The following is a 27,620-nucleotide window of genomic DNA, read 5'->3' as shown; positions in this document are numbered from 1 at the left end:
CAAGAGGCATTTCTGAGAGAATAAAATCAAATATCTTAACAAAGTTTGAAAAAACTGAACACTTTTCTCAAGAACAAATTTCAACTTAAGAGCACAATTGAGCCTAATTTTTTGTTACTGAGTGAAACATTTGTTCAATGAACTTTGCCCCCCTTCCCCCGCTTGTGAATTTTCTTGCCACGGTTGTTAAGTGAATCATTGCAATTGTTATTAAGTGAACCTAGTTTCCCTATTGGCTTTGCTTGTCAGAAAGGTGATCACATAATCACAGGACACTGGAACTGTCATAAATATAAGTCAGTTTCCAAGTGTCTGAATTTTGATCATGTGATCATGGGGAACGCAATGGTCATAAGTGTGAAAAACATAAGTCACTTTCTAACTTTGAATAGTCAGTCACTAAGTAAACTGTTGTAAGTCAAAGACTACCTATATAGCATTTTGATGCAATTATTTATGAAGCACCTGAAGCAAAGAAAGAATTTTCCTAAGTCAAGGAAATAGATCTTAAAATGTACTGGAAATAAAGCATCTTTTCCCCCCACTCATTTTGACTTTTGGCAGATTTTTAAAACTTAGTTGTGCTGTTATTGCAAAAAAAAAAATCACGTTAAACAAACCACAATTTAGTCTTTTGAAGTTCAATAAGCCATTGTTAGCTTTAAAAAGGAAATAAATGCTTGTAAAGGTATGATGTGGCAGGGGTGGGCAAAAGAGAAGAGTTTTGCTGCCCATATGGATTTTAGAGCTATTCAGAAGCTGAATCAAAAATAATGCTACTTTTACAACATAGACCTGTGATGGCGAACCTATGGCAGGAGTGCCACAAGTAGCATGCAGAGCCATATCTGCTGGCACGTGAGCTGTTTCCCTAGCTCAGCTCCAACGTACATGTGTGTGCTTGCCAGTTGATTTTTGGCTCACACGGAGGCTCTGGGAGGGCATTTTCAGCTTCCAGAGAGCCTCCGGGAGGAATGGCGGAGGACATTTTTACCCTCCCCCAGCTCCAGGGAAGCCTTTGGAGCCTGGGGAGGACAAAACACGAACTTACTGATGTTGGGAAACAGGCTGTTTATGGCCTCCAGAGGGCCTCCAGGGTGCATGGGAAGCTGTTTTCGCTGTCCCCAGGTATTGAATTATAAGTGTGGGCACTTATGCATGTGTGACAGCGCATAGCCAAGCTCTTTCGGCACCCAAGGAAAATAGGCGTTGATTGCTTACCTGAACGCCTCTTCTCGTACGGTGAGCGGGTACAGCAGTCACATGGGTTGCTCATGTCCAATCCGGTGGAACTGAGCCTAGTATTAAAAAAGCTTGCCGGATCCGCCCCTTCCCCAGAATTCGCGAATCCATAGACTAGGCTCAGTTGTGAAGCTCTGTAGTGTTCAACTCTCATTGTTAGAGGAAAGAAAGATATAGGAAGGTAAAGAAGACACATACAAGGGCGGGAAGTGACTGCTGTACCCGCTCACCGTACGAGAAGAGGCGTTCAGGTAAGCAATCAACGCCTATTCTCCGTACTGAAGGAGCGGGTCCAGCAGTCACATGGGACATACCCAATAGATGGTCCCTAGGGTGGGATTAGCTTGCTATCGTGTGAGATAACGGATTGGAGTACCCTTCTGCCGAAGGCAGCGTCCGCTGAAGCGTAAGAACCAATTTTGTAGTGCCTGATGAAGGAATTTGGCGAGGCCCAAGTGGCTGCTTTGCAGACCTCCTCCAACGGGGCTTGAGTCGCCCAAGCGGCCGAGGTGGCTGCGCTCCTGGTGGAATGCGCTGTGATGTTCCTTGGAACTGAGAGGGAGGCCGACTCATAGGCCTTAGATATAGTCCCTCTGATCCAACGGCCTATTACTGTAGAAGACACTTTGGCCCCCATGACTCTGGGATGATAGGCTACAAAAAGTGCTTCTGACCTCCGAAAGGGTCCTGTGCGTTGGATATATATTCTCAGCGCTCTGGTGAGATCCAGGGTGTGCCATCTAATTGCCAAGGGATGGTCTCGTTGGAGGCAGAAGGAAGGTAGGACAATATCCTGAGATCTGTGGAACATGGAACTGACCTTGGGTAAGAAGGTGGGGTCCAGTCGCAAGACTACCTTGTCCTGATGGAATTGACAAAGGTCCTGCCTGATTGAGAGGGCAGCCAGCTCCGAAATGCGTCGGGCAGAGGTAATAGCCACCAGGAATGCTACCTTAAAGGATAGGTACCTGAGGGACGCCGATTTTAGGGGTTCGTATGGTGCCTGCGTGAGGGAATGGAGAACCCGTGGCAAATCCCAGGAAGGATACCTGTGGACCTTGGAAGGTCTGAGGTTGGCTATGCCCTTGAGGAATTCCTGAACTTCAGGGAAGGATCGGAGAGGCTGTCTGCGGGGGCCCCCTAGGACAGATGAAATGGCTGCCAGATGACGCCGGAGGGTGCTGGTGGAAAGTCCTTTATGGAAGCCTTGCATCAGGAAGGAAATAATTCTGTGTATGGGGATGCACAGAGGGGAGAGACCTTCCTGTAGACACCACTGGTGAAACTTGGACCACGTGTGGTCGTAGATTCGATTGGTCGAACCCCTTCTGGCCTTTAAAATGACCTCCACTGAATCGGGGTCATGACCACGCAGTTCTAAATCTCTCCTGATAACAGCCAGGCGGTGAGGTGGAACCACTCCGGGTCTGGATGGAAAGAGGCCCCCTGCCGCAGCATATCCCCCGAAACGGGGAGTCGCCAAGGGTCCTGGACGGACAGCTGTTGGAGATCCGCGAACCAGGGCCGGCGGGGCCAATGGGGGGCGATTACGATTACTCGGGCCCTCTCGGTGAGGACCTTGTGAATCACGTCCGGGAGGATTGGAATTGGAGGAAATGCGTAGAGTAGGCCTGGAGGCCATGGACTCCGGAGGGCATTGATTGCTTCCGCTCCCGGGGATGGAAATCTGGAATAGAAGCGAGGGAGTTGGGCGTTCGCATTGGTCGCGAAGAGATCCAGAATTGGTAGGCCGAATCTGAGAGTGATTTGATGGAACAGGTCTTGATGGAGGTTCCACTCTCCTGGGTCTATCGTTGCTCGGGATAGCCAATCCGCCTGGACGTTGAGACTCCCCGAGATGTGATCGGCTAGGAGCGACTGGAGATGTTTTTCCGCCCAAAGGCCCAACTTGAGGGCCTCCCTCATGAGAGCCTTGGATCTCGTGCCCCCCTGTCTGCAGATATGGCTTTTTGTGGCAATGTTGTCGGTGAGAATGAGAACGTGCCGGTTGGGAATGCGAGGAGAGAAATGCTTCAGAGCCAGGGAAACGGCTCTTAACTCTAGCCAATTGATTGGCCTGGAAGCTTCCTCCGGGGACCACGTGCCCTGGGCTATCATCCCCTGGGCGTGGGCGCCCCATCCCGATAGACTGGCATCTGTGGTGATGACAAATTGATCCGGGCACCTGAACGGGGATCCTCTGTCCATGGCCGGAGACTTCCACCACTTGAAGGATCTGCGAACACTCAGTGGGATGACAATGCGTCGATTTGAGTTGCTGTGCCCCGATCTCTAAAAAGGCAACAGGAGCCACTGGAGTTCCCTAGCATGAAGGCGAGCCCAGGGAATGATGCCTATGCATGACACCATCTTCCCCAAAAGGGAAGATAGAGTAACTATGGATACTGAAGAATTAGATAAAATGTTAGAAATTAACTCCACTATACTGAGTTTTCTCTCGGGAGAGAGAAAAACCTGGGAGGATTTTGAATCAATAATGGATCCCAGGTGAGAAATGGATGTGGAAGGTTGGAGGTGACTTTTATCAAAGTTGATGGAAAATCCATGGTCCTGGAGGACTGACATGGTGACAGAAAGGTCTGTTGTCACTCTCTCTAGGGAGTTCCCATGAATCAAAATATCATCAAGATAACATAAAATGTGGATGGGAGACGCCCGGATATAGGCCGCCAGGGACCCCAAGAGCTTTGTAAAGACCCGAGGGGCCGAGGAAAGGCCAAATGGCATCGCCCTATACTGGAAATGCCTGCCTTGAAAGGAAAAACGTAAAAATTTTCTGTGGCATTTGGCTATAGGAATGTGAAGGTAGGCCTCAGTGAGGTCTAAGGAGACCATGAAATCTCCCGAGTGAATGGCGGCCAAAATAGAAGACAAGGAGTGCATCTTAAACTTCCTATATTTGATGAATAGGTTTAGTTTCTTTAAATCCAAAATGGCTCTCCAACCTCCGGAGGACTTTGGAACCATAAATAGGATGGAGTAAAAACCTAGACCCTTCTGACCGGAAGGGACCGGTTGAATGGCTCTGATGGACAATAGATGAGAAATGGCCTCCTCCATACGGTTACAATCTGAGGATGACCTGGGAGAAGGGCAGGAAATAAAACGTTTAGGGGGAGGAGAAATAAATTCTAAAAGAAGGCCTGTTTGAACTGTGTCAATGACCCAAGGGTCCTTGGAGGTGAGACGCCAATTAGAGGCGAAATGAGCTAGGCGACCCCCTATGGGAATGGAGGTAAGATTACCATCTAGGTTTTTTTGAAGCCCTGTTAGAGGAAGCTCCCCTTTGGAAGCGAAACCCTCTACCCCTGGAGTTCCTACCTTGGGAACGAAAGCGGGGGGAATACTGACCTGGAGATCTCTGATAGGAAGCCGCTTGATCTTGCTGGCGCCCTGGGCGACGAAAGGACTGCGTTTTGGTAGCCTTTTTCGTGGTTGGACCCAAAACCTTCTTCTTGTCCGTGGTCTCCGTGAGGAGTGGATCCAGAAGATCACCGAAGAGAAGGTCGCGCTTTAAGGGGCCCTGGGATAACTGCCACTTTTGGCGAACTCCCGCTTGCCAAGGGCGAATCCATAGGAGTCTTCTTGCCGTTGTAGAAGCTGCAATAGACTTAGCAGAAAATCTAGTAGATTGCAAGGTGGCATCAGCCACGTACTGGGCAGCTGCAAAGACCTTGTTGAAGTCTTGTTGACCTCTCAAGTCATCGGGAGGAATGTGCTGTTGAAGTTGGCGAAGCCACAGCAGCATGGCTCTGGAGAAAAAGGAGGCCGCTGCAGAACTTTTAATGGCCCAGGAATCAGCGGTGAATCCTCTTTTGAGCATTTGCTCGATGCGCTTGTCCTCTGGGCGGAGGACTTCCTCCGCCTCGCCTGGCACAGCCGCTGCCGAGTGAAGAATCTTGACAGGTTCATCTGGTTTGGGAAAGGAAAGAAGCTCTTCATAGGAAGAGGAGAGTTTATACAACTTTCTGTCCTTGGTGGAGGGATTAAGGCCAGAGGCTGGAAAATCCCACTGTTTGAGTAAGGCATCTTTAAACAATTTAGGCATAGGAATTACCTCGTTATCCTCCTGTTCCTCTGTGAAGTAAGGTAAATTCTCCTCCGGGGGATCAGTGGAAGTGGAGGCTTGTTTCTCCTGGGCCGCTAATCCCGTAGAAATTCTAGCTTTGAGGAGGAGAGATTTGAATAATTGAGAAGGAAAAATAGTAATTGGAGGAGGGACCTTTATTTGGGATTCCTCATCATCTGATAATCCCTGGAAAGGGTCCTCATCCTCCTCTACATCCTCATATTCATCCTGGGAGGATTCTGAATCATCCTGAATAGGAGCTCTGACCGCTGGGGAGGAACCCAAAGGGCGGGAGGGACGAGAAGGAGGAAGAGGTAAGGGAAGCTCATTGATGGTGGAGAGTTTGGCATCAATGGCTTTGGACAACACAGCAAAAATAGATTGGAACTCAGGAGGTAAACTGGAAATATCAGCAGAAATGGCAGAAGAATCCCTAAAGGCCTGGGAGGATCCTGGCTGGGGGGAATCTTCAATAATATCTGGTTCCTCTGGACCTATGCCCCATAGGTTAGGTTGGGGTCTGTCTAGGTTTGGCTCATCCAGAGATAACACAGGGACCCCAGAAGGAGGCAGACTAGAGGCCTCTGGTGGGTCTTGACTACTGATTACTTGGGCCTGCACTTTCAAACGTTTTGCTGATTTGTCATGGATTTTTTGTAGGGCTAGGTCCCTTCTCTTCTCGGCCCTGGTGACCTTGGTCGAGGGGCGGGCCCCTGGAGAAGAGGAGGAAGAGGCCTGGGGGATACTAGTAATCTCATCGCCTGTAGGCCTGGCCTCTCTGGGACCTTTAGTTGTGCCTCTCTTGGGAAGAAGTAGCCATAGTCTGACAATTAACAGAAGACAAGGCTGAGCCAATAACTGAATAATAAGGAGAAGAATTTCAAGGACTTCCCAAGAGGAATGGATCCTGCTTCGAGGCCTCGAAGCTGCTGAAACTTGAGGACAATCTGGGCAAACCCAGAGTTCGTGCCCCCAAATCCAGCGGGGCCAGCCTCCCTAAACTTTATAATTAAGTAAACCAAGGCACTCTGGTTGGAGGCTTAGCCGGTGGAGAATTTAGCCTGGGACCCCCAAGGCCCGCTCCGGGATCCACGCGGTGGACTGAGGCCTACGCGGCTGGCAGGAGGCCAACACGAGAGGCCTAGATTTAAAAAAAGGGGCGCGAAGGCCTTCGCGCCGAAAAAATCGCTCCGTAGAATTTCTTAAAGGAAAAGCGATCGACTAAGTCCAGGAGACTGGAAGGCGTCTCACTCCGCAGGAGGTATTTCTTAAGCCCTTAAATATTTGTATACAATAAATAATCAATAATTCAATAGATAAATACTTGCACCAGGACCTCCAGGCCAAAGGATTTGAAGAATCCACAAGCGGCCGCAGGAATCGTAACCGGCAAAACCGCCGGGGGAAAACGAAACCGCAACTTCTCCCAAGGAAAAAAGCCGAGCCGCTTTTTGTCTTTTTTTCTTTTAAACGGCTGGCGCAATTAGTGCAAGTAAATAAATAAATACAATAAATCTTACTACTTTTTGAAGGAAAGATCGAAGGGAAGGTGTTAGAATGTTGAACGAGCTATCACAATACAACCGCAGGATATGCGAACTGAGCGAATTCTGGGGAAGGGGCGGATCCGGCAAGCTTTTTTAATACTAGGCTCAGTTCCACCGGATTGGACATGAGCAACCCATGTGACTGCTGGACCCGCTCCTTCAGTACGGAGAAAAAGGTTCGCCATCACTGGTATAGACTACCCTATCCCAAAAATGTTAAAGTGCATTATATCTTCCTGAAAAGACAGAACACTGTAGAACTTCTTCAGCTATGGCAAATCTTCCTGAAGGGATCCATATCAATTGGTTCGCTAAAAAAGTGAAATAAACAGGGAATTTTCTGCCAACACATTCATGGTCCTCTCTCTAGAAAAATGTGTGAGAAATGGCCATCAGAATCTGGATTCATATATCAAGCTAAGCCAAAATGTGCTTAACCATTGAAACTAGACTTGCTGAAGTCTGTTCACATCTAACCCCATACTATGATTTATAAACCAAAATGAATAAATTCGTACAAGTTGTACTAAATCAACAAATTATCTTTTGGCTTAGTTTAATCTATGAATACAGCTTTTATGTATAACTTGCCTGTTGCAAGATAAGTTTTGACTGCCACTGAAAGCAGAAAAATATACAAAGCCATGGTTTCATAATTTTCTAAAATATGAAGCAGGGATATTATTTTCAGGAACAAATCCATCTTGACATTGTAACTAGTTCCTCTCTTGGTCATAAAATATAGAACAAACAATGTGATATATGATTATTACTTCCCTACCTTGGAATTTTAACAGAAGTTTGAAATAGAAAATGCACCAACAGCTTTGGTGCATTTCAGCGTAACTCTTAAAACTATAGATGTTTAGCTTTTACTTGAATTTTCCATAGGCCACCCCAAACTTTCTGACATGCTTCCAGTGAATCAAATACCTTTGAGCAGTAGTCATGATGGCATCCACCACTTCAATGATTCTATGCAGGGCAGAATCTGTGCCAATGGTCATGTCTGTCCCGCAGAAATCATTGTCAATGGACCCAACCATTCCCACAATGTTGAGGTAAGCATAGGTCTTTATAGCTTCTTCTTTAATCTCACCTGAGCAAAAAGAGAAAAAGAAAAAGAAAGAAGTAATAATATATCCAGAAGTACCCAGGAAGCATCCCTTCCCTTTGAATCTCAGAGACATATTTAGGACGATCTTATAACCTGAAGGTATATAAATATCACTTTAGCATTGCATAATCATATAAGGACATGATATGAAAAGAGTCAAACTATATGCTGTGTACAATAATATCTGGCTATTTTACGAAGGATGAAAAAAATGATTGGCCACCCTCAAGGGTGGGATCTAACTTACCTCGGGGTTGATTCGCTTCCTCCTGTGCCTTATTGGCTTGCATGTACAAAGCATGAGAACACATGCACAATGGCAAAAAAATTCCAAAAAATAAAATAATAATTTTCTCCAAAAAGCTGAAAACAAAATGGTGACCAGATTCACAACGCCGGAACCTCGGCATATGCAGAAGAAAAATAAAACCAGGAAACCCCACCCCCCATAAAAAAATAAAAAAATTCCCTCCCCAAAAAAGCTGAAAGCAAGATGGTGATTGCATGCATAGTGCCAGAGACTCAGCATGTGTGGAAGAAAAAAGAGCCCCCCTTAAAAAAATCCCCCCCCCAAATATCTTTTTTTAAAAGTCCATTTTAAAAAAAAGATGGCGGAACCCACGGACTGGCACTGATTGAACCACCGCCATGATGTCATCATGACATTGTGACCAGTGGGTTTCTTCCTGTTTGGGTGAACCGGTCCAAACTGGGAGGAACCCACCTCTAGATGTCATGAATACTAGCCTCATTAGATACTGTCGGAATGTCTGAGAAGCCGTATTTTTCCCCCACATGGGTATGAAATAATTAGGTAGCAGATTTGAATAAGGCCTCTCTTGAACTTTGGACAACCATTGCCCATTAGGAGGGAGGAGGAGGAGAATTATAGTATTAATGGATTGACTTTATCAAAGATGCTCTCATAGGGATTCACATCCATAAGGTTAAGTTTTTACGCTGTGAGAGTCAGTAAAAAGCCATTTTAGACTTATCGGTAGGACTCTGCACATTTTACCCTATTGTTATTGTTCTATCCCGGGCCTACATCGCCTGAGAATAAAGCAGGAATCCACCCGCTGATAGTTCAAATCACTCTTTTTATATATAAAGTTTCATTATACAAGCCAAGTTCATACCTTTAAGTTCATCTTGGCACCTCCTCAGTGAGAATAATTAAAAGAAAACAGTCTCACAGCTAGGCTGCTACAAAATATCAAAGCTAATTGTGAATTCCTTCATGAGATAAGGAGTCTCCAGTTTCACAGACTTATTTTTACAGCTTCCCAGCATCTCCACAGACAGGGCACTTTTACTCCAAGGATTTTAGCATGAAAATAACAATTGGCTAGTGCAACCTGGCTGAGACCTCAAATATCATCTGACTCCATTGTAAAACATTGAAACTCCATCCCAAATTACCCATACACCACCCTTAAATACCTATAGGAAGTGATCAATAATTCCCTAGAGTTACAAACTACAGACTACTTCCTTTTCCCATACAAGTATTCTTATCTTTTCCTTAGTCTTCTAAAACGGGCATCTAGCAAAGGCTCCTTATCTTCAGCCTCATTCTCTAAATCAGACTCTACTGTCATTGGCATATCTGCCACCTCTGGTCGTCCTTCAGGTTCATTCACCCTCACTCTCACTCTCTGCATCAGCTGGTAACACCACTGCTCCAGGGTAATAAGATAGGCCTGGCTCATCCTCCTCAGAATCTAACATTACCAGAGATGGATGAGGAACACTCACAACAGTTATGTATTGAATGTATATAGTTGTGTTACGCCCTACTAAAGTGAAACTAAACTTTAGATGACCCTAACTCAGGGGTGAAATCCAGCAGGTTCTGACAGGTTCTGGGGAGCCAGTAGCAGAAATTCTGAGTAGTTCAGAGAACTGGCAAATACCACTTCTGGCCGCCCCAGAGTTGGGAGGGAATGGGGATTTTGCAGTATCCTCCCCTTGCCACACCCACCAAGCTATACCACACCCACTACGCCATGCCCACAGAACCGATAGTAAAAAAAAATGGATTTCACCATTGCCCTTACTGCTACTTTCAACTATTTTGGAGGAAAATTTATTTGGACAGGCTTTTTTTGAATATTATGATTGGTTAAGGTGATTCCCAGAGTTAAAATTACAGGGATTTGCCTGCAATTCCTCAGTTCTAGTTTTCAGTCAATAAATGTTGTTGTGTCTATGGTCTGTTTCTTGCCTGCAGAAGTCCACTACACAATACTGTTATTCATGTTTAAATTAAAGTAGTTAACTTTACCAAGAATGGCTCAATTGGTGGATCTGAGCCACTTCTACATGGGCTTTCTCCCTTTGCAAACTTAATCATTATAATTCATGAAGGTTCCACGTATGGCTTATCTCTTCTTTAAATATAGACTCTGCCATGTGCTTTGACAAAGCCCTAGGACCGTTCACTAGACCTACGAGGCCTTGAAAAGGTCCCTTAGCAACGGTTTTATAAAGTTGACATCATCTGCCAAGAGGGAGGCCTGCAAACTTAATCAAGAAATGGCAAATCATGGATATTTCTCACTGTTCCATTCACAAGGAAAGGCAAATATTTCCAGAAGTCTAAAAGTGATAATGACATTAGTTATGAATGCCAGCTTCACCAAAAAGAGTAGAGTTTTCAGAGAGGAAGAATATTCTTGTAGGCCAAAAATCTGAAGGACAAGAGAACTTGCACGATCAGTATTGTTGGGGTGGTTCAAATTCATCTCCGTAGTCATTTTTCTTACCACAAATAGAGGGCGTTTTCAGAACTGCCATTTTCATAACTGACAGGCAAACAGGAAGCTTAGCAAAGAGAAAGAGAGAGAGAGAGAAGGAAAAAAACTTTCTGTCAACTTTTACTTTCCCTTTTTACAGGGTGAGAACTTGCACACTCCTGTTTGAAACTCAACTACTGCAATAGCTTTCGTGTGTGGAATATTACAGTTTATAGAAATAAGAAATAGAATTGGAAAAATATGAAAGTGAGAAAAGATCTCTAGCGTCTGGACAATTTCATGTACTCAGTGAGCAAGCTTTGAGATAATTTGTTGGCTGTGAATGTTAGATATGTTTATGATGGTTCCAGTATCAGAGTTCAGCTTTCCCGTTTCTTAACATTCACCCTAAAAATAGAAGTCAGCTAAAAATAACAACAAAAGTAGCCAGTAAATGTCATGCTCTCCATCCTTTTCCAAACTAAAGAATTCTGATACTGATGCAGCCTTTCTTCTAAAGGATAAAATTGCTGGCTCTAATTCATCCTCTTGACCTATTTATGTTTCTGCTCAACTCTCCTAGTGGGTGATTATTTTCTCTCAAGGAAAGGAATCGATTCCTAAAAATATATATGAAATGAAAGGGGTCCTTTAGGCCAGTGTTTTTCAACCAGTGTGCCGTGGCACACTAGTGTGCCGCAAGACATGGTCAGGTGTGCCGCGAAGCTCAGAGAGAGAAAGAAAGAAAGAGAAAGAAAGAAAGAGAAAGAGAGAAAGAAAGACCAAGAGAGAAAGCAAGCAAGAGAGAAAGCAAGCAAGAGAGAAAGCAAGCAAGAGAGAGAAAGAAAGCAAGAGAGAAAGAAAACAAGAGAAAGAAAGAAAGAGCAAGAGAGAAAGAAAGAGCAAGAGAGAAAGAAAGCAAGAGAGAAAGAGAACAAGAGAGAAAGAAAACAAGAGAGAAAGAAAGAGCAAGAGAGAAAGAAAGAGCAAGAGAAAGAAAACAAGAGAGAAAGCAAGTAAGAGAGAGAAAGAAAGCAAGAGAGAGAGAGAGAGGGAAGGTGGGAGAGAGAAAGACATAGAGGGAGGGAGGGAGAGAGAAAGAGAGCAAAAAAGAGGAAAGAAGGAAGAGAGAAAAAAAGAGGAAGGGAGAGAAAGAGGAAGAGAGAAATAGAGCGAAAGAGAGATAATTTTTGGTCCAAACTTTTTTTAGCTCCCCCCCCCCTCAATGTGCCCCATGGTTTTTTAAATGTAAAAAATGTGCCGCGGCTCAAAAAAGGTTGAAAATCACTGCTTTAGGCCACCCCTAGATCAGTGAAGCAACCCAAATTAATCCTTGTCTTCGTGCAGCTTCAATTTGTTACTGATATAAAAGGAGGGATCCGTAACAGGAAACTTAATAGTTATCCAGATCTGGCGTGGGAAAAAAGAAAACACACACACACACACAAAACGGAAGGGAAGGCAGGGATAAATGGAACAGGTACAGACTTTATTTGGCTAACAAATAAAGGGTGGGGGAGATTACTTCAGCCAAAGATTTCACACATAAGATGTTGGGGGTGAACAACATGAAATAAAGAAGTTGACACAAGCAATCAAAAGGACAAGAAGAATGGAGTGGAGTGGAATTAGAAACCAATGACAGCTGAAGCCCAGAGAGAAGGCTGCAACAAATGAGCAAAATATGGGCCAGTGAAGGATACAAGGGATGTCTTTGTGCAATGTTGGGAGTGATCAGACTTGGCAATGGATTAAAAAAAACCAATGAGGGAGTAACATTGATCCATCATCAAGAAAACGAATGGATGCAAAAAATATTGCAGGAAATTTCATGGGAAATGTGTATAAAAGGAATGACTGCAAAGTTCCCAAGCAGCAATATCAGAAAAGCAAATAATAGGAGCTGAGTAAATAAAAGTGACCATGTTAGGAGCACCTAGTACACAGTACTTTTACCGCACTGTTGGGCACTCATTTTCTCGCTTCATTTGCAAGACATGCTCCGTCAATGAGTCTATTCATTTATAAAAGCAAACAAAAGCAAGACATCAAGACAATGCTGCCACAGTTCACTGCATATGTCTTCTGTCAGGCAATTCAAGGACAAACAGCATGCTGTTCTGACAAGAGCAACCGATTTGAAGCACTCTGTCTGTGGTTCATACTGGAATTATGGTTTATAAATGGCATTGATTACTTTAATCAGCACTTAAGAGCACAGAATCCCTCTGTGAAGGAGATGGGAAGTTCTAAAACTTCCCAAGCGATAATGTTAGTTAGATAAATGATAGATGGATGATAGACAGACAGACAGACAGACAGACAGATAGAGGTAGATAGATAGATAGATAGATAGATAGATAGATAGATAGATAGATAGATAGATAGATAGATAGATAGATAGATAGATAGTGTTGTGGTTCAGCCTGAGGCTGCTCAGGGACCGGCTGTGTCTCTGCTGGCTCCATGCCTGGAAGAGGATGACAGCGCAGAGGAGGGGGCTGAACAGTCGGACGGAGGAGAGGAAAATCAGGAATGGGATGAAGGAGAACAGCATGAGAGCCCCGGGGGGGGGGGGGGCTCTCCCAAGCCAGTAGCTTGGAGTCATTAGGTGATGACGCACAAGCTGTCATTGACATGAAACAGAGACATTCAGAGCAACGAAAGGAGCAGTTAAAGAAATATTATCACCATTGAATTAGAAACAGCTGGGTTTGGGTGTGGTCCTCATCAGCAGGGTTTAAAAGGCAGGCAAGCCCTTTAAGCCATGTGGAGTGTTATCAGCTTGGCGTGGCATTATCCTGTATTGTTTTCTCGGCGTCTCTGTTCCTGGCTTGTGGCCCAGCAGCTTTGGAAGATCCGTGGGAGGTGTAGGTCTGCTATCTACAGCCTTGGTTTGGCAGCTAGAATTCTGTATTGCTGCATGGACTTTTGGCCTTCGTGGATATATCTGAAGATACAGCATTTTCCTTTTTGTAAGGACATTTTCTGTTACCTGTGTTTTTCTTGAATTTTATAAACTGCCTTTGCCTTTTACCAATGTGTCTGGCTTCTCTTTTTGGGTTGGTATTGGCTTCCAGAGTGACCCAGACAGAACAGATAGATAGATAGATAGATAGATAGATAGATAGATAGATAGATAGATAGATAGATAGATAGATAGATAGATAGACAGACAGACAGACAGACAGACAGACAGACAGACAGACAGACAGACAGACAGACAGACAGATAATGGACGGACAGACAGACAGACAGACAGGTAATGGACGGACAAACAGACAGAGAGACAGATGGAGAGATGCATGGATGCATGAATGATATGATATATGATATGACATGATATATGATATGAAATTATATGATAGACAGACCAACCATTAATTATTTCCAGTGAAATTGAAATGCCATGAAGCATTTCAGCACACAAATGGGGGGGGGGGGGTTAAGAGGAAAAATTAATAGAAGGTAAAACTGAAGACCAGAATGAACTCATAAAGTTGCAGGCAAAAAGAACGATGTAGACAAATGAGGTCAGCAAGATAGCTGAAACTCAGAACTGATACAACTGATGAAATTACCCAAGCAGGAGATTATCTCTGGAAATGTGGTTGTGGCCTGTAAAGAACTAAAAGACCAAAAGAAAACTGATTTAATCTCCCAAGGGGAAATAAAGAAAATGTACAAGAAGAAACTGTAAACTTAAACTGTAAACTGTAAAGTTACATCGGCTCTAAAGTGTGCACAAACCAACTCTATGCCCAATAGTGTTGGGAGCCTATTTGTGAATCTCCCTACGTGACAGGCACCAAGTATATTCGGAAAAGTTAACACAACTGCTCAATGTCACATTTATTTTATTTATTTAGTATTTATTTATTAGATTTCTATGCTGCCCTTCTCGAGGCGACTCAGGGCGGCGTACAACATTAATATAACAATATATAAGAAATCTAATATCTCTAAAATACAAAAATTTACTAAAAAACATTTAAAAGACCCCATGAACACTCGCATACATTCATCCAATCCAATCATATCTCATATCGGCCAGAGATAGTCTCATCACTCACGGCCCCCATGCCTGCCAGCAAGGGTATAGCTCCATATATAAAGTTAGAACAATTAATAAGTGGAATGGCTTGCTTACAGAAGTTTTGGTTGCTACATCACTGGAGGCTTCTTTAAAGAAGAAATTGGATAACCGTTTGTCTGAAAGGGAATAGGGGTGTGATGGCGAACTTATGGCATGTGTACCACAGATGGCACGCGGAGCCATATCAGAGGCAACGCACGGTGTTGGCCTATGTCAACTCCAGTGCACATATATAGGATTTTTGGCCTTCGGAAAGGCAGTTTCACCCTCCGGAGCTTCAGAAAGCAAAAAAAAAAATGCCCAATGGGCAAACTAGAAGTTTGGAGAAAGAGATTTCTGGTTTCCTGTTGTGCTGTTTGAGAACATAAGAACATAAGAAGAGCCATGCTGAATCAGGCCAAAGCCCACCGAATTCAGCATTCTGTGTCACACAATGGCCCACCAATTGTACATGGGGATCTTGAGGAGAAAGAGAAGGCAAAACCCTCCCTTTCCCTTGACCCCCTACAAATGATACTCAAGGGAATCCTGCCTGCCTCAAACAACATAGATGCGGTACATGGACATCCGTTTCAATAACCCCAGATACACTTGGCATCCATGAATCTGTCTAATCCTGCCTTGAAGCTATCAAGACTGACAGCTGTCACGACCTCTTCTGGAAGTGAATTCCATAAACCAACGACCCTCTGGGTAAAGAAATATTTCCCTTTATTTGTTCTCGATTTCTTACCTATGAGCTTTATGGAGTGTCCCCTCATCCTAGTATTGTGTGATAGAGAAAATAATTTTTCTCTATCCACCTTTTCTATCCCATGCATGATTTTATACACTTCAATCAAATCACCCCTTAAATGCCATCTTTCAAGGCTGAAAAGACCAAGGCGTTGCAACCTGGTTTCATAAGGGAGGTGCTCCATTTCCTTGATCATTCTCGTTGCCCTTGTCTGCACTCTGGGGCTTCAGGAAGCTTCCCTGAAGGCTCCCAAGTGTGAAAAACAGCACAACAGGCAAACTGGAAGTCCATTTTTTTGAACTTCCGGTTTGCCCGTTTGGCCATTTTTTCACCATCCCAATGGGGCCTCTGCACATACACAGAGATTGGGCAGATTGTGCACATGCGCAGCGCAGATGTGCACATGTATGGGAGATAAGGGAATGGGGTGGGCACATGCGTGCATGCTACCATACACACACACACACACACACACACACACCAAAAAACGTTTGCCATCACTGGTATAGGTTCTCTAGCTTAGCAGGGGGTTGAACTAGAAGAAATTCAAAGTCCCTTTCATCTCTTACAATGACAGCTACAAAGCTAGTGGTTTCACCCTGTCTTGCTGCTATGACTACGTATTTGTGCAATATCGAAAGGCTGTTCATTATTCATTAAGCGAAGGACCGGGAGAAACAATCTGGCACAGGATGATGTCTCAGAACGTTCCATATGGATGCTCCCAGATCAGAGTCCAAATTTTTCGTTCCCTCTGCCTTCTCCATTGCCTCAGTTTTCCAGACTTAGAACATGCCTGAATTCCAAACAACGGAATTTGGGATCTTCTACATACAAACTAGGTCTCCCAAGGAAGGAACCTTTTACGGATATCTGAGTCCTTTTCTACACTATCTAGATATCACAGCTGTCATTAGTTAAAATTGCTTTTTGTCACAACTTGGGTTGAAAATGTGGAGTTAGGAAACCCTGCTCACATTCTCATGATTGGACAATGCCTTGAACTGAGAGACCATAACTGAGCCATCACAATTATCACTCATGATGGCTATAAGCAAGTCCGGGCCAACCTGATTTCACAATCTCTTTTGTAGTGGTGGTTAAGCAACCACTGCAGTTGTTAAATGGATACGACAGTTGTTAAGCAGACCAATGGCTTGCTATGGGTGTGGTTTTGCCAAAACCCGAAACTGAAAGCTAGTTTTCAGGAAAACCACCATAACATGTGGCCAGGTGACTACAGAACGCTCCAAATGGCTGCAGTCCAGTTGCCAAGCAACTAGTCATGTGATCAGGGGGTGGTTCATTATAATTCCAAACAGTTTCTAAGCAACGAGTTGTAAGTTGAGCACTACCTAGTTCTTGTGCCATGCAATGGCGATTCAATGCTTTGACAGCAACAAGATAACTTACCCTTTCTTGCCAACTCCTCTAACAGGCAATTCCACTCTTCCCGAAAGAGATTAGCACCAGTTAAGCTGCCATCGCCCCCAATCACACAAAGGTTTGTGATTCCACACTTCACTAGATTGCAGGCCGCTTTCAAACGACCTTCACGAGTCCGAAAAGCTTTACAGCGAGCACTGCCAATAACTGTGCCCCCCTAAAAGACAGAAATAAAACTTCAGATGAGAAAAAATAGAGCTCATTTCAGTGGCCATAAATCATCCATAATGTTTTAATATTGGATGGAGAAAAGGTATATAAGAGGTGCAAGGATATATAAGATATTATAAGTTTATAGAGTCCTTTAGAGGAAGAGTCACAAGAGCCTCCACTGAATGACTACAAGAAAGTTAAAAAAAGAAAGAAAAAATCTTTTTATGTTTGATAATAAGTAGTGATGGGTGAACCCAACGGTGTTCGGGTTCGGCAAGTTCGGACAAACTTTGCACAAAATTTGGCCGAACCTGAACCCGAACAGTTCATGGCACCAAAGCTCCACCCCCGGAATTCCATCATTTTTTATTTTTACGGATTTTTTATTTTTATTTATTTTTATTTTTATAAAAAAGGACGCCGCAGCAGCGCCGCAAGCAAAGTGAGGTCCTTTCACGTGAACATAAAAACTTTTATTTTTACATGAAAAGACCTCCCTTTGAAGGAGCTGGGGAATCCCTCCCATGAAGAGATTCCGGGGGCAGAGCTTTGACATCATATATACTGGCAGGTTGCTAAGGATGCCAAGGTGATCACTTCCTGGATTCCATGGAATCCAGGAAGTGATCACTTTGGCGTCCTTAGCAACCTGCTGGTGTACGTGACATCATAGCTCCACCCCCGGAATCTCTTTGTGGGATTCCCCAGCTCCTTTTGTGCCTCCAACCGGCTGACAGCTCCCCAGTGTTTGCCTTCCTCCACCGCCACCGGCGCCCGGCTCCTCCTTCTCTTCTCAGTAGATGACAGCCGGGCGGTGGCTTTCCCGGTGTTCAGCATGAACGGCGAACTAAATCACAAATTTTTAAAAAAATTCGGGTTCGGGTCCAACATGCCGAACACCACAAAATTCGGTACAGACCTGAATTGTGAGGGCTCGGTTCACCCAACACTAATAATAAGCATTAGTGTTGTGTTTGAAATAATGTATCACTTTTATTCTATGTTGGAGAAAAATTAAAAAAAATTACACTGAAAAACACCCATCCATAGGCAATATTCATGGCCCATTGGAATAGGAATTTTTTTTTCTTTATATTACTAATGATAGGCAGATAATAAAAGTTGTTTATAATATACGTGACATTCTTTCACAGCTAGTATACTCCCTTCAAAGATGCAGAAATTACAACTCTTACAACTGTCAGGCATGGTGCTCATCTTACTCAAAATAACACGTGTCTTACAAAGCTACATGGAATTCCTATTTTCAAAACTGAAAATATCTGTCATTGTTCCATTTTCCTAACTTCATTGAACTTGCTGTTCTCTTCCTCCACACCCTCAAAATGCCCTGTAGATGTGTAAACACAGTAAGATTATAATAGGAGGCAGAAGGAAGTTTGGGTGCTGGCCAAATCTTATGAAACAGGGAATCTGTGTTGTGTATGATTGCGATATTCTATTTCCTTTTATCAAGTGCTTAATCACAGGTATTGTGCTATCACCTGCCTCTAGAGGCACAACAAAATTTCTTTGCAGTGTTGGAAGACTAGGTTAGGCACAGATCATCATGGAGAAAAGTTATCCACATGGTCACTAACAATCAACACCAATTTGATGGTCCATAATCAATTGAACATTCTATCAGCACAAAATAAAATTGTTACATAAGTTGAAAACATTGCAGCTTTTCAAGATATTTCACTGATTCCTCAGCAGGTAGAAAAGGGCCATGGAACTGAAGCTGAAGATCAGCACCCTCCTCAACCCAAAAGCAGTTAATTAACAACTCCCAGCATAACAAAGTTTTGTAAAAGTCTATGGACTATGGAGAGGGGCGGCATACAAATCCAATAAATAAATAAATAAATAAATAAATAAAAGGTGTGATAATTAGACAAGTGAAAAGCAGAATGAAAAGACACCAGACTTGGTGTATAGTTTCTGCTGCAATCCCACTGGAAAAATTGGAGAGCAACAGAAAACAATGATATTAGAAAGTCTTAATGTGTATGATTATGGTTATTTCAAAGGTGCGTTTCCAAAAGGCAACTGGGCTGGCTTTTTGGAGAAGGACGGAGGGAGGGAGGGAGGAGAACGGCAAAGAGGAGGAGGAGGAGGAGAAGGAGGAAGAGGAGGAAGAGAAGAAGAAGAAGAAGAAGAAGAAGAAGAAGAAGAAGAAGAAGAAGAAGAAGAAGAAGAAGAAAACGAAGAAGAGAAAGAGGAGGAAGAAATAATAATAATGATAATAATAATAATAATAATAATAATAATGTTGTTGTTATTATTATTATTATTATTATTATTATTATTATTATTATTATTAAATTTGAGAAAGGCAGTTTCCTGCCATTCCCCCTTTAATTCCGTCCATCTGGGCTGCCAGAGGAGCCTTTTGGTGGCGCTTAAGGAGGCTTTGGCAGTCCAGAGCGAAGGAAGCATTTTCCTTTCTCTGGGCGTTTGGACAGGGAATAAACCTCTGCCAGCGCGCCCAGAGAAAGAAACGCTCCCTTCGTTCTGGGCAGCCGAGGTGTCACCACAGCGAAGGAAAGGCACTGGCTACAAAGTGAGCAAGCGAGAAAAGAGAAGAGCCCTTCAGCATGGGAAGGAAGAGGCAGCAGGAAGCAGCAGCAGCCAGTGTATGGGAGGCAGTGTATGGGAGGCAGCCTTGTGCCGGGTGTATTGGAGGCGCATGCTCCTCACCGCCTCAAAGCCTTAAAGTTTTGGGCTTTTTTTGATTCCCCTCACCTCACTTTCCTCCGTCTCCTCCTCCTCTTCTTCCTCCTCCTCCTCCCACCCAAATTCCAAGCTTTTATTTCTTTCCTAATGGGCTTGCACGCACTATTTGCTTTTACATTCATTCCTATGGGAAAAATTGCTTCTACTTAAGAACGTTTCTACTTAAGAACCCAATCACGGAACAAATTAAGTTCTTAAGTAGAGGTACTATGGTAGTAGTAAAAGTAAAAGTCATCATTTCATGAAGCTTCCTGGATGAGAAGTGAAACATCTTCTCCTTTTACTTCAGGGATATCAAACTCAAGGCCCAGGGTTTGGATCCAGCAAAGGACCAGCCCGCTGTGCCTGTAACAGTGAAAATGGGCTCCCAAGCTCCTTTTTTGGCTGCAAAGGCCTCCTGCAACCTGCTGGACCTCTATTTTCAGTGGCAGAGGGTTGCAGGAGTCTGTCGCAGCCAAAAATGGAGCCTATTTTCTCTGGCAGAGCACTTGTGCCTTCACAGATGCCCTCGACACAAGTGATGTCAAACTGGCCACACCCACCTTACCCCCCCCAGGTCAAACACCACCCCGACGTGGCCCTCAATAAAATCAAGTTTGACACCCCTGTTCTACCTCAAGGAAATAACAAGCCAGCTGTCTTTTGAAAAACACCTTTGAATCAATAATCCTGTTCATTCAAATATACACATTACTTGAGCTCTAGCTTCTCTCTCTTAAGGATGATTTAGCATATTATCAGGTAAACATCTGTACTAACATTCCCCTTAATTCGGTACTTACCACTTGGAGGATACTTGAAACGCTTTCCCATGTAACTTCGACAATATTTTCACCCCCATCAACCATACCTTGGTATCCCTGTGGGTCGAAAAAGAGTATCAGTTTATATGAGAGAGAGGGAGGGAAGGAAAGAAGAAGAAGAGAGAGAATGTATCACACATATGAGGAGATGTATTTTTTCAGATAATGAAATTTTCACCTTACACTCTAGAAATATAAGCAAGTACATGAAGAGGAAAAATCCCAAGGAACTGGTGCATTTCCTTTGTTACAAATCACTGCGATTTCATTTTAGAAACATAGAAACATAGAAGACTGACGGCAGAAAAAGACCTCATGGTCCATCTAGTCTGCCCTTATACAATTTTCTGTATTTTATCTTAGGATGGATATATGTTTATCCCAGGCATGTTTAAATTCAGTTACTGTGGATTTACCAACCACGTCTGCTGGAAGTTTGTTCCAAGTTTCTACTACTCTTTCAGTAAAATAATATTTTCTCATGTTGCTTTTGATCTTTCCTCCAACTAACTTCAGATTGTGTCCCCTTGTTCTTATGTTCACTTTCCTATTAAAAACACTTCCCTCCTGGACCTTATTTAACCCTTTAACATATTTAAATGTTTCGATCATGTCCCCCTTTTCCTTCTGTCCTCCAGACTATAGAGATTGAGTTCATTAAGTCTTTCCTGATACGTTTTATGCTTAAGACCTTCCACCATTTTTGCAGCTCTTCTTTGGACCCGTTCAATTTTATCAATATCTTTTTGTGGGTGAGGTCTCTGGAACTGAACACAGTATTCCAAATGTGGTCTCACCAGCACTCTATATAGCGGGATCATAATCTCCCTCTTCCTGCTTGTTATACCTCTAGCTATGCAGCCAAGCATCCTACTGGCTTTCCCTACCTCCTGACTGCACTGTTCACCCATTTTGAGACTTTTATTTAGATTAAGGTCAGGTACATTTAGAGTTTTGATGACATCTTTGACCCCTCTTGAAAAACATTAAGAAGGATCAGACTTCTACTGCATACGTGACTTTGACACCCAAATAAACCCCATGGCTATAGGTTAAATGTCTTGGAAAAAGGAAGATGTGATTCATTTCTGATTCATTGACAAAAAAACTTACATTGACACATCCATTGCTGTCAACAGAGTTAAGCCTGACATTTTTTGGTTTCCTTTTATTAAAAAAGCTAATATAATCGAAAGTATTAAGTAGAGCAAGTTGATAAAATCTTCAGTGTTAATATTGAAATCCTGGTCCCGGAAAGTACTAAGTTAACTGTACAATTGCAGCTCATTAGAAGAGCTTTATCCCGTTACTAAGAGACAAATTGCCAACATTAAGATTATATTCAGGGTTTCCAGCAAGCCGCTACATGCTCTGTTGCATAAAATATTTGAAATGTGTTGGTGTGTGCGTGCATGTTTATACTTCACCAACCTTTTAAATTAAATCCCAACTGTCTACCAATACTGATAGAATCTTATGTAAAACAGGAAATGTTGCAATGAGTTTCCCATGTTAGTGGTATGTCTGTAATTTACTAAACAGCAGGAATTCATATAGGTCAACAGAGAAAGATGTAATAGAGGAAGATTAGGGTCAAGTGCAATAATGAAAACAAAATGTGACTTTTATTATTAAAATTGTATTTACAAACTAGACATTCTAAAAATTCTATTCTATTCTATTCTAGACACCCAGCATATGTTTCCTTACCTATCCTGAGTAGCCTGTCTAAATTCAGGGCAAGGTAGACAGATATTGTTACTTTATTCATATCTATACTCTACTATGGACAGAAGCCACATGATCAGTCCAACTTAGAACTAAGGAGAAATTTGCTGACAGCGAAAACAATTAATTATTGGAGTGGGTTGATTTCAAAAAACCATCCCATCACTGGGAAGAGAACGGACAGAGATGGTATAGGGCAGTAATGGCGAACCTACGGCTTGGGTGCCAGAGGTGGCACACAAGCCATTGCCCTAGCTCTGTTCCAACCGGCATGATTTTTGGCTCACACAGAGACTCTGGCAGGGCATTTTTTTGCATCCAGATAGCCTTGTGGGGGGGGGGTGTTTTTATCCTCCCCTGACTCCAGGGAATCCTTTGGAGCCTGGAGTGGCAAAACACAAGCCTACTGAGCCCACCAGAAACCACCGGAAACAGGTCATTTCTGGCCTACAGAGGCCTCCGGGGGGCAGGGGAAGCTGTTTTCGCCCTCCCCAGGCATTGAATTATTTGTTTTTATTTATTTATTTTGTCCAATACACAACAATACACAATGAAGGTTATAGAGGTTATACTCGAGTAAAATATATTAGAGAAAGAATAGAAGTGAAAATTTAGGAATAGAATATATCAATTAGAGAATAGAATTATGGGTGTGGGCACTCGCACATGCGTGATAGTGCATGCTCACACTCTTTCAGCACCCGAGGAAAAAAAGGTTCGCCACCACTGGTATAGGGTCTCTCACTTGAAAAGGGTTAAAGTAGATCATTTCCAACTCTGTTATGTCTATTCTATTCTGTTCTCTTCCGTTCCATTCTATTTCTACCCTACCTTATTGTAATATTCTGTTCTGTTCCATTCCATTCCGTTCCATTGTCTATCCTAGATTACTCTAATATTCTATTCTATTCTATTTCTACCCTACCCTTCCATTCCATTCCACTCTATTCCATTACATTCTGTTTCTACCCTACCCTACTCTAATATTCCATTCCATTCTATTCTATTCTATTCTATTCCTACTATACTCTAATATTCTATTTTATTTCTACTCTAACCTACCTTTCCATTCGATTCCATTCTATTTCTATGCTACTCTACGCTAATATTCCATTCCTTTCCATCCCTATCCTATCCTATCCTACCCTAATCTTCCACTATTATACTAATGTTTAGATATGGAATTGGGAATCAATTGCCCTTTGCTAAAAAGCTTCCATAATGCAATAACAATATCTCCAATTATGTTCTACTTCTCCTTGGCAGCAAAAATCATGCATTAAAGGATCTTTTATTCATTTTTTTAAAGTTAAGGAAATAGTCAGGTAAACAAGGGGCTTTGGCTTTTTTTGGTCTCTACCTTATATTTTGAAATGAGGGAAAGAGGTTTTTAACATCTGTACTTATCTGTTACAGTGGTGAGTCAGTACTGGTTTGGCGAACTGGTAGCAGCAGCAACGGGAGGCTCCACCTATCCACACAGACTTCATCACATGCGCAGAAGCACCAAGCATGAATTGCGCGCACACATACGTTCACAGTTCCAAACCAGTAGCAAAGGTAAGTGAAACCCACTACTGATCACAATTCCTTAATTTCCAACTCCTTTCCCCAAAGCTGTAACATTAAAACCTCTGAGTTTCAAGCTCAGATGTTTCTAACATCCCCTGGATATACCCTACCTAATGAAGACCTGGTACATTTAATAAAGTACAGTGGTACCTCTACCTACAAATGCCTCTACTTACGAACTTTTCTAGATAAGAACCGGGTATTCAAGATTTTTTTGCTAACTTAATAATTGCTTTTCATAGCAACATAAACTTTGGGTTTAATTGTTATTGATGCATATAACTTTACACCATAAGATTAACTACTTTATTGGGCTTTCCTTGCCAAATCACTTATTTTCATATTGTGAAATAGATTTTTAAAAATGTAAATAAACCAAAATCCCCCATTTTTCCTGGCGAAAAGAGGCAAGAGAAATATGAGATCAATCCAGAAGAAAGATGGATAGGTTTGAACTGCAATTAGACCTTTTTAAGGTGCAAGGTCAATAATCTACTAACTCATTAGTCATATTTAATGCAATCTAAGCGCTGCTGCCTAAAATAACCATAGTAAATCAGCTTTGGGATATAGCAATGTGGTTGGGAAATTGCCATAAAAAATCAGGTACTGAATCATTGAGAAACAGGGTGTCAGGCTAAAGCCATCATTTTGAGTTAGAGACTTTGGCCTGCCATAAATAGAATAGTACAGTGGGAATTGGGGAGGGGTAGTTTCACTAGAGGGAAAAATACTACAAGAAATTATTTCCAAAGATTCAAGGTCATCCTTTGTTCAGCACCAGCTGGAAATATAGGGGAGGATCATGGACGTTGATAGAAACAGAATGGTCCATGTGATGAACTTGTGGGTGTGGGGATGAGGGATGAACCTTAACCTGGATGGAGAACTGTAGGAAAAGTTAGTATCAGGTTGACTACAGTTCATAATCAACATGGCTCTGTTAATAAGTTCGAAGTTGGAAGAAGGCCAAGGTTTGGACTCTGATTTATTAATTGGAACGTTGACATAGGGATGTTGTCCAGGTGTTATTAAAACCAGGAATAGGTTTTCAGCCTTATGTTTTCCTGAGATGCTATGTGTTATGTTTGTTCTTTTCAAATGTGTTATGTTTGCAAGCTGTATAATAAAGGTGATAGCTGATTGGAGCAGGACGACCAATAAGCAGCCTGCTAGCACAACCAATGGGAAGCCTGGGCGCGACCAATGAGGAGCCTCCGGGCTCAGCCAATAGGAAGCTCCAGCGCCAAGTCTTGAAACACCGTCACCAATCTCTGTGCTAGTAACCATGTATATAAGGTGCGGGTTGTGCTACTTGTTTCCCAATTTCACTTAGACATCGAGCTGGTCACTTCAACTGTTCCTGAATGCTAATAAAGAGCTATTAGCCTTTTCCTGAGCCTCCAGCCTCTGATTAAACACTATGATCACAGAGAGCTACAGAAAATTAACTGTCACTTTAAAAGCCCTCCTTTTTCTTATCTGGAAGAGACATAGTATCTCCTACAAGAGCAGAGCAGGGGGTTGAAACAGGTGCGTTCTAAGGTCCAATACTACTGTTGTTATTACTTCCAGAAATGTATTCACAGCAGAAAAGTACCACTTCGGCTGACTTCCAGCCATTGCTCTCCAAACTCATAGGTTCCAACTCAGCTGACCTTCCAGGCTTCCCTGACAAAAATTCCAGCTCTTAGTTCTAGAAACTCCAGTTTCAGGCTACAAACTCAGCCAGGCTGTTAGGAATAAAAGTCTGTTTTCGATGACACACCTTCATATCTTAAAGCAGATTGCACTGGAATCGAGAGTGATAACACAATCTTTCCCTGGAAGAAACGTACCCAGACTGAATTCTGTTTGTTGAATACTAAACTTAGCATGCCTTGCTTGCACTGACCAAGAACAGACACAAAAGAGCTATGAGAACAGCAGTTCGGCTGACAAGGGAGTTCCATTTTCCCACAACCTCAGAGCACACATATAATTGCTTGGCAAAACTCTAGCAGAGGGGTGAGGGTGGGAGAAGAGTGGGAGAAGCCGTTAGCTGAATAAAGATAAGGGATTTGGAACTCGCTCAATCTATCAAACTTATAAAAGAATTCCAGCATGATTATTTCTCCTATCTGGCAAAAAACAGAAGCAACAAAGTGAATTAGATTGCAACGTATTGCATAGTAAATCTAAGTTGAGATTTTAGTGGATCATTACATCGACTTCCTTCAAAGTGACATTCTCTAAATAGACTTAGACGAATTTATCTTATCTCCTTTGGTTCTCAGCCAACAGTGGGAATTTCACAGCATGGAAAGCCCTTGACTTAAAACCATTTGTTTAGTGACTGTATGGTGTTACAATAGCGCTGAAGAAAGTGAATTTATTTATTTATTGATTGATTGATTGGATTTGCATGCCGCCCCTCTCCGGAAACTCGGGGCGGCTAACAGCAATAATAAGATAGCGTACAATAATAATCCAATACTAAAAATGATTAAAAACCCATTAATATAAAAACCAAACATACATACAGACATACCATGCATAAAATTGTAAAGGCCTAGGGGGAAAGAGTATCTCAATTCCCCCATGCCTGGCGGCAAAGGTGGGTTTTAAGTAGTTTATGAAAGGCAAGGAGGGTGGGGGCAATTCTAATCTCTGGGGGGAGTTGGTTCCAGAAGGCCGGGGCCGCCACAGAGAAGGCTCTTCCCCTGGGTCCCGCCAAGCGGCATTGTTTAGTTGACGGGACCCGGAGAAGACCCACTCTGTGGGACCTAACTGGTCGCTGGGATTCGTGCAGCAGAAAGCGGTCGCTGTGATCAATTTTCATGGTTACAATCTTTGCAACATCCACATGATCATGGGATCAAAATTCAGATGCTTGGTTCCAAGGGGAGGGATTCCAAATCCCACCACTACCGGCGCGCTGTGCACGCTGCTTCGTTTCTCCTGGATGTGCGCGCACATGTCCCAGCATGGTTTTGCTTCTGCGCATGCAAAATCACATGCACGTGTCCCCTCAGGATATTTTGCTTCCTGCATATGCACAAAAGCAAAAACACGCTGGGAAGCGAAGGTAGCAACCCGCTAATGCTTGGGTCATATTTATGTCCATTGCTGGGATTTGCAACAAGCAAAAAAATCAATGAGGAAGACAGATTCACTTGACAACTATTGTATGTTATTAACTTAACAACTGAAGTGGTCCATTTAACAATGGTGACAAGAAAGAGCCGGGGTGGCGCAGCAGGTAGAGTGCTGTACTGCAGGCCATTGAAGCTGACTGTAGATCTGTAGGTCAGTGGTTCAAATCTCATCACCGGCTCAAGGTTGACTCAGCCTTCCATCCTTCCGAGGTGGGTAAAATGAGGACCCAGATTGTGGGGGCAATAGGCTGGCTCTGTTAAAAAGTGCTATTGCTAACATGTTGTAAGCCACCCTGAATCTAAGGAGAAGGGCAGCATAAAAATCGAATAAGTAAATAAATGAATGAATGAATGAATGAATGAATGAATGAATGAATGAATGAATAAGAAAGGTCGTAAAATGGGGAAGAAGTCGCTTAAAACATGTCTCACTTAACCATAGAATTGTTCGGCTCAGTTGCAGTCATAAGTCAAGG

General features: G+C 42.9%; 1 protein-coding gene across 9 annotated transcripts in view; it reads right to left on the bottom strand.

Annotated features, from left to right (window-relative positions):
- Positions 1–27,620, bottom strand: part of PFKP (phosphofructokinase, platelet) — a 99,520-nt gene that overhangs the window by 48,181 nt on the left and 23,719 nt on the right. For 7 of the 9 annotated variants that reach the window (XR_011556920.1, XR_011556921.1, XM_070729168.1 and 4 more), the window contains exons 3-5: positions 20,687–20,764; positions 16,980–17,169; positions 7,813–7,978 (exon numbers count right to left, since the gene is read on the bottom strand). Coding sequence is in view for 7 of the 9 variants with exons in the window: in XM_070729168.1 (XP_070585269.1) it covers positions 7,813–7,978; positions 16,980–17,169; positions 20,687–20,764 (434 nt within the window). In the remaining 2 variants the exon portion in view is untranslated. The remainder of the gene's footprint in view (positions 1–7,812; positions 7,979–16,979; positions 17,170–20,686; positions 20,765–27,620) is intronic. The other 2 variants (XM_070729173.1, XM_070729172.1) reach the window with 1 other exon arrangement.

Source organism: Erythrolamprus reginae, chromosome Z (assembly GCF_031021105.1).
Source record: "Erythrolamprus reginae isolate rEryReg1 chromosome Z, rEryReg1.hap1, whole genome shotgun sequence".
NCBI classification, from domain to species: Eukaryota; Metazoa; Chordata; class Lepidosauria; order Squamata; family Dipsadidae; genus Erythrolamprus; species Erythrolamprus reginae.
The sequence above is the reverse complement of the archived record's forward strand: the minus strand, read 5'-3'. Positions and strand labels throughout refer to the sequence as shown.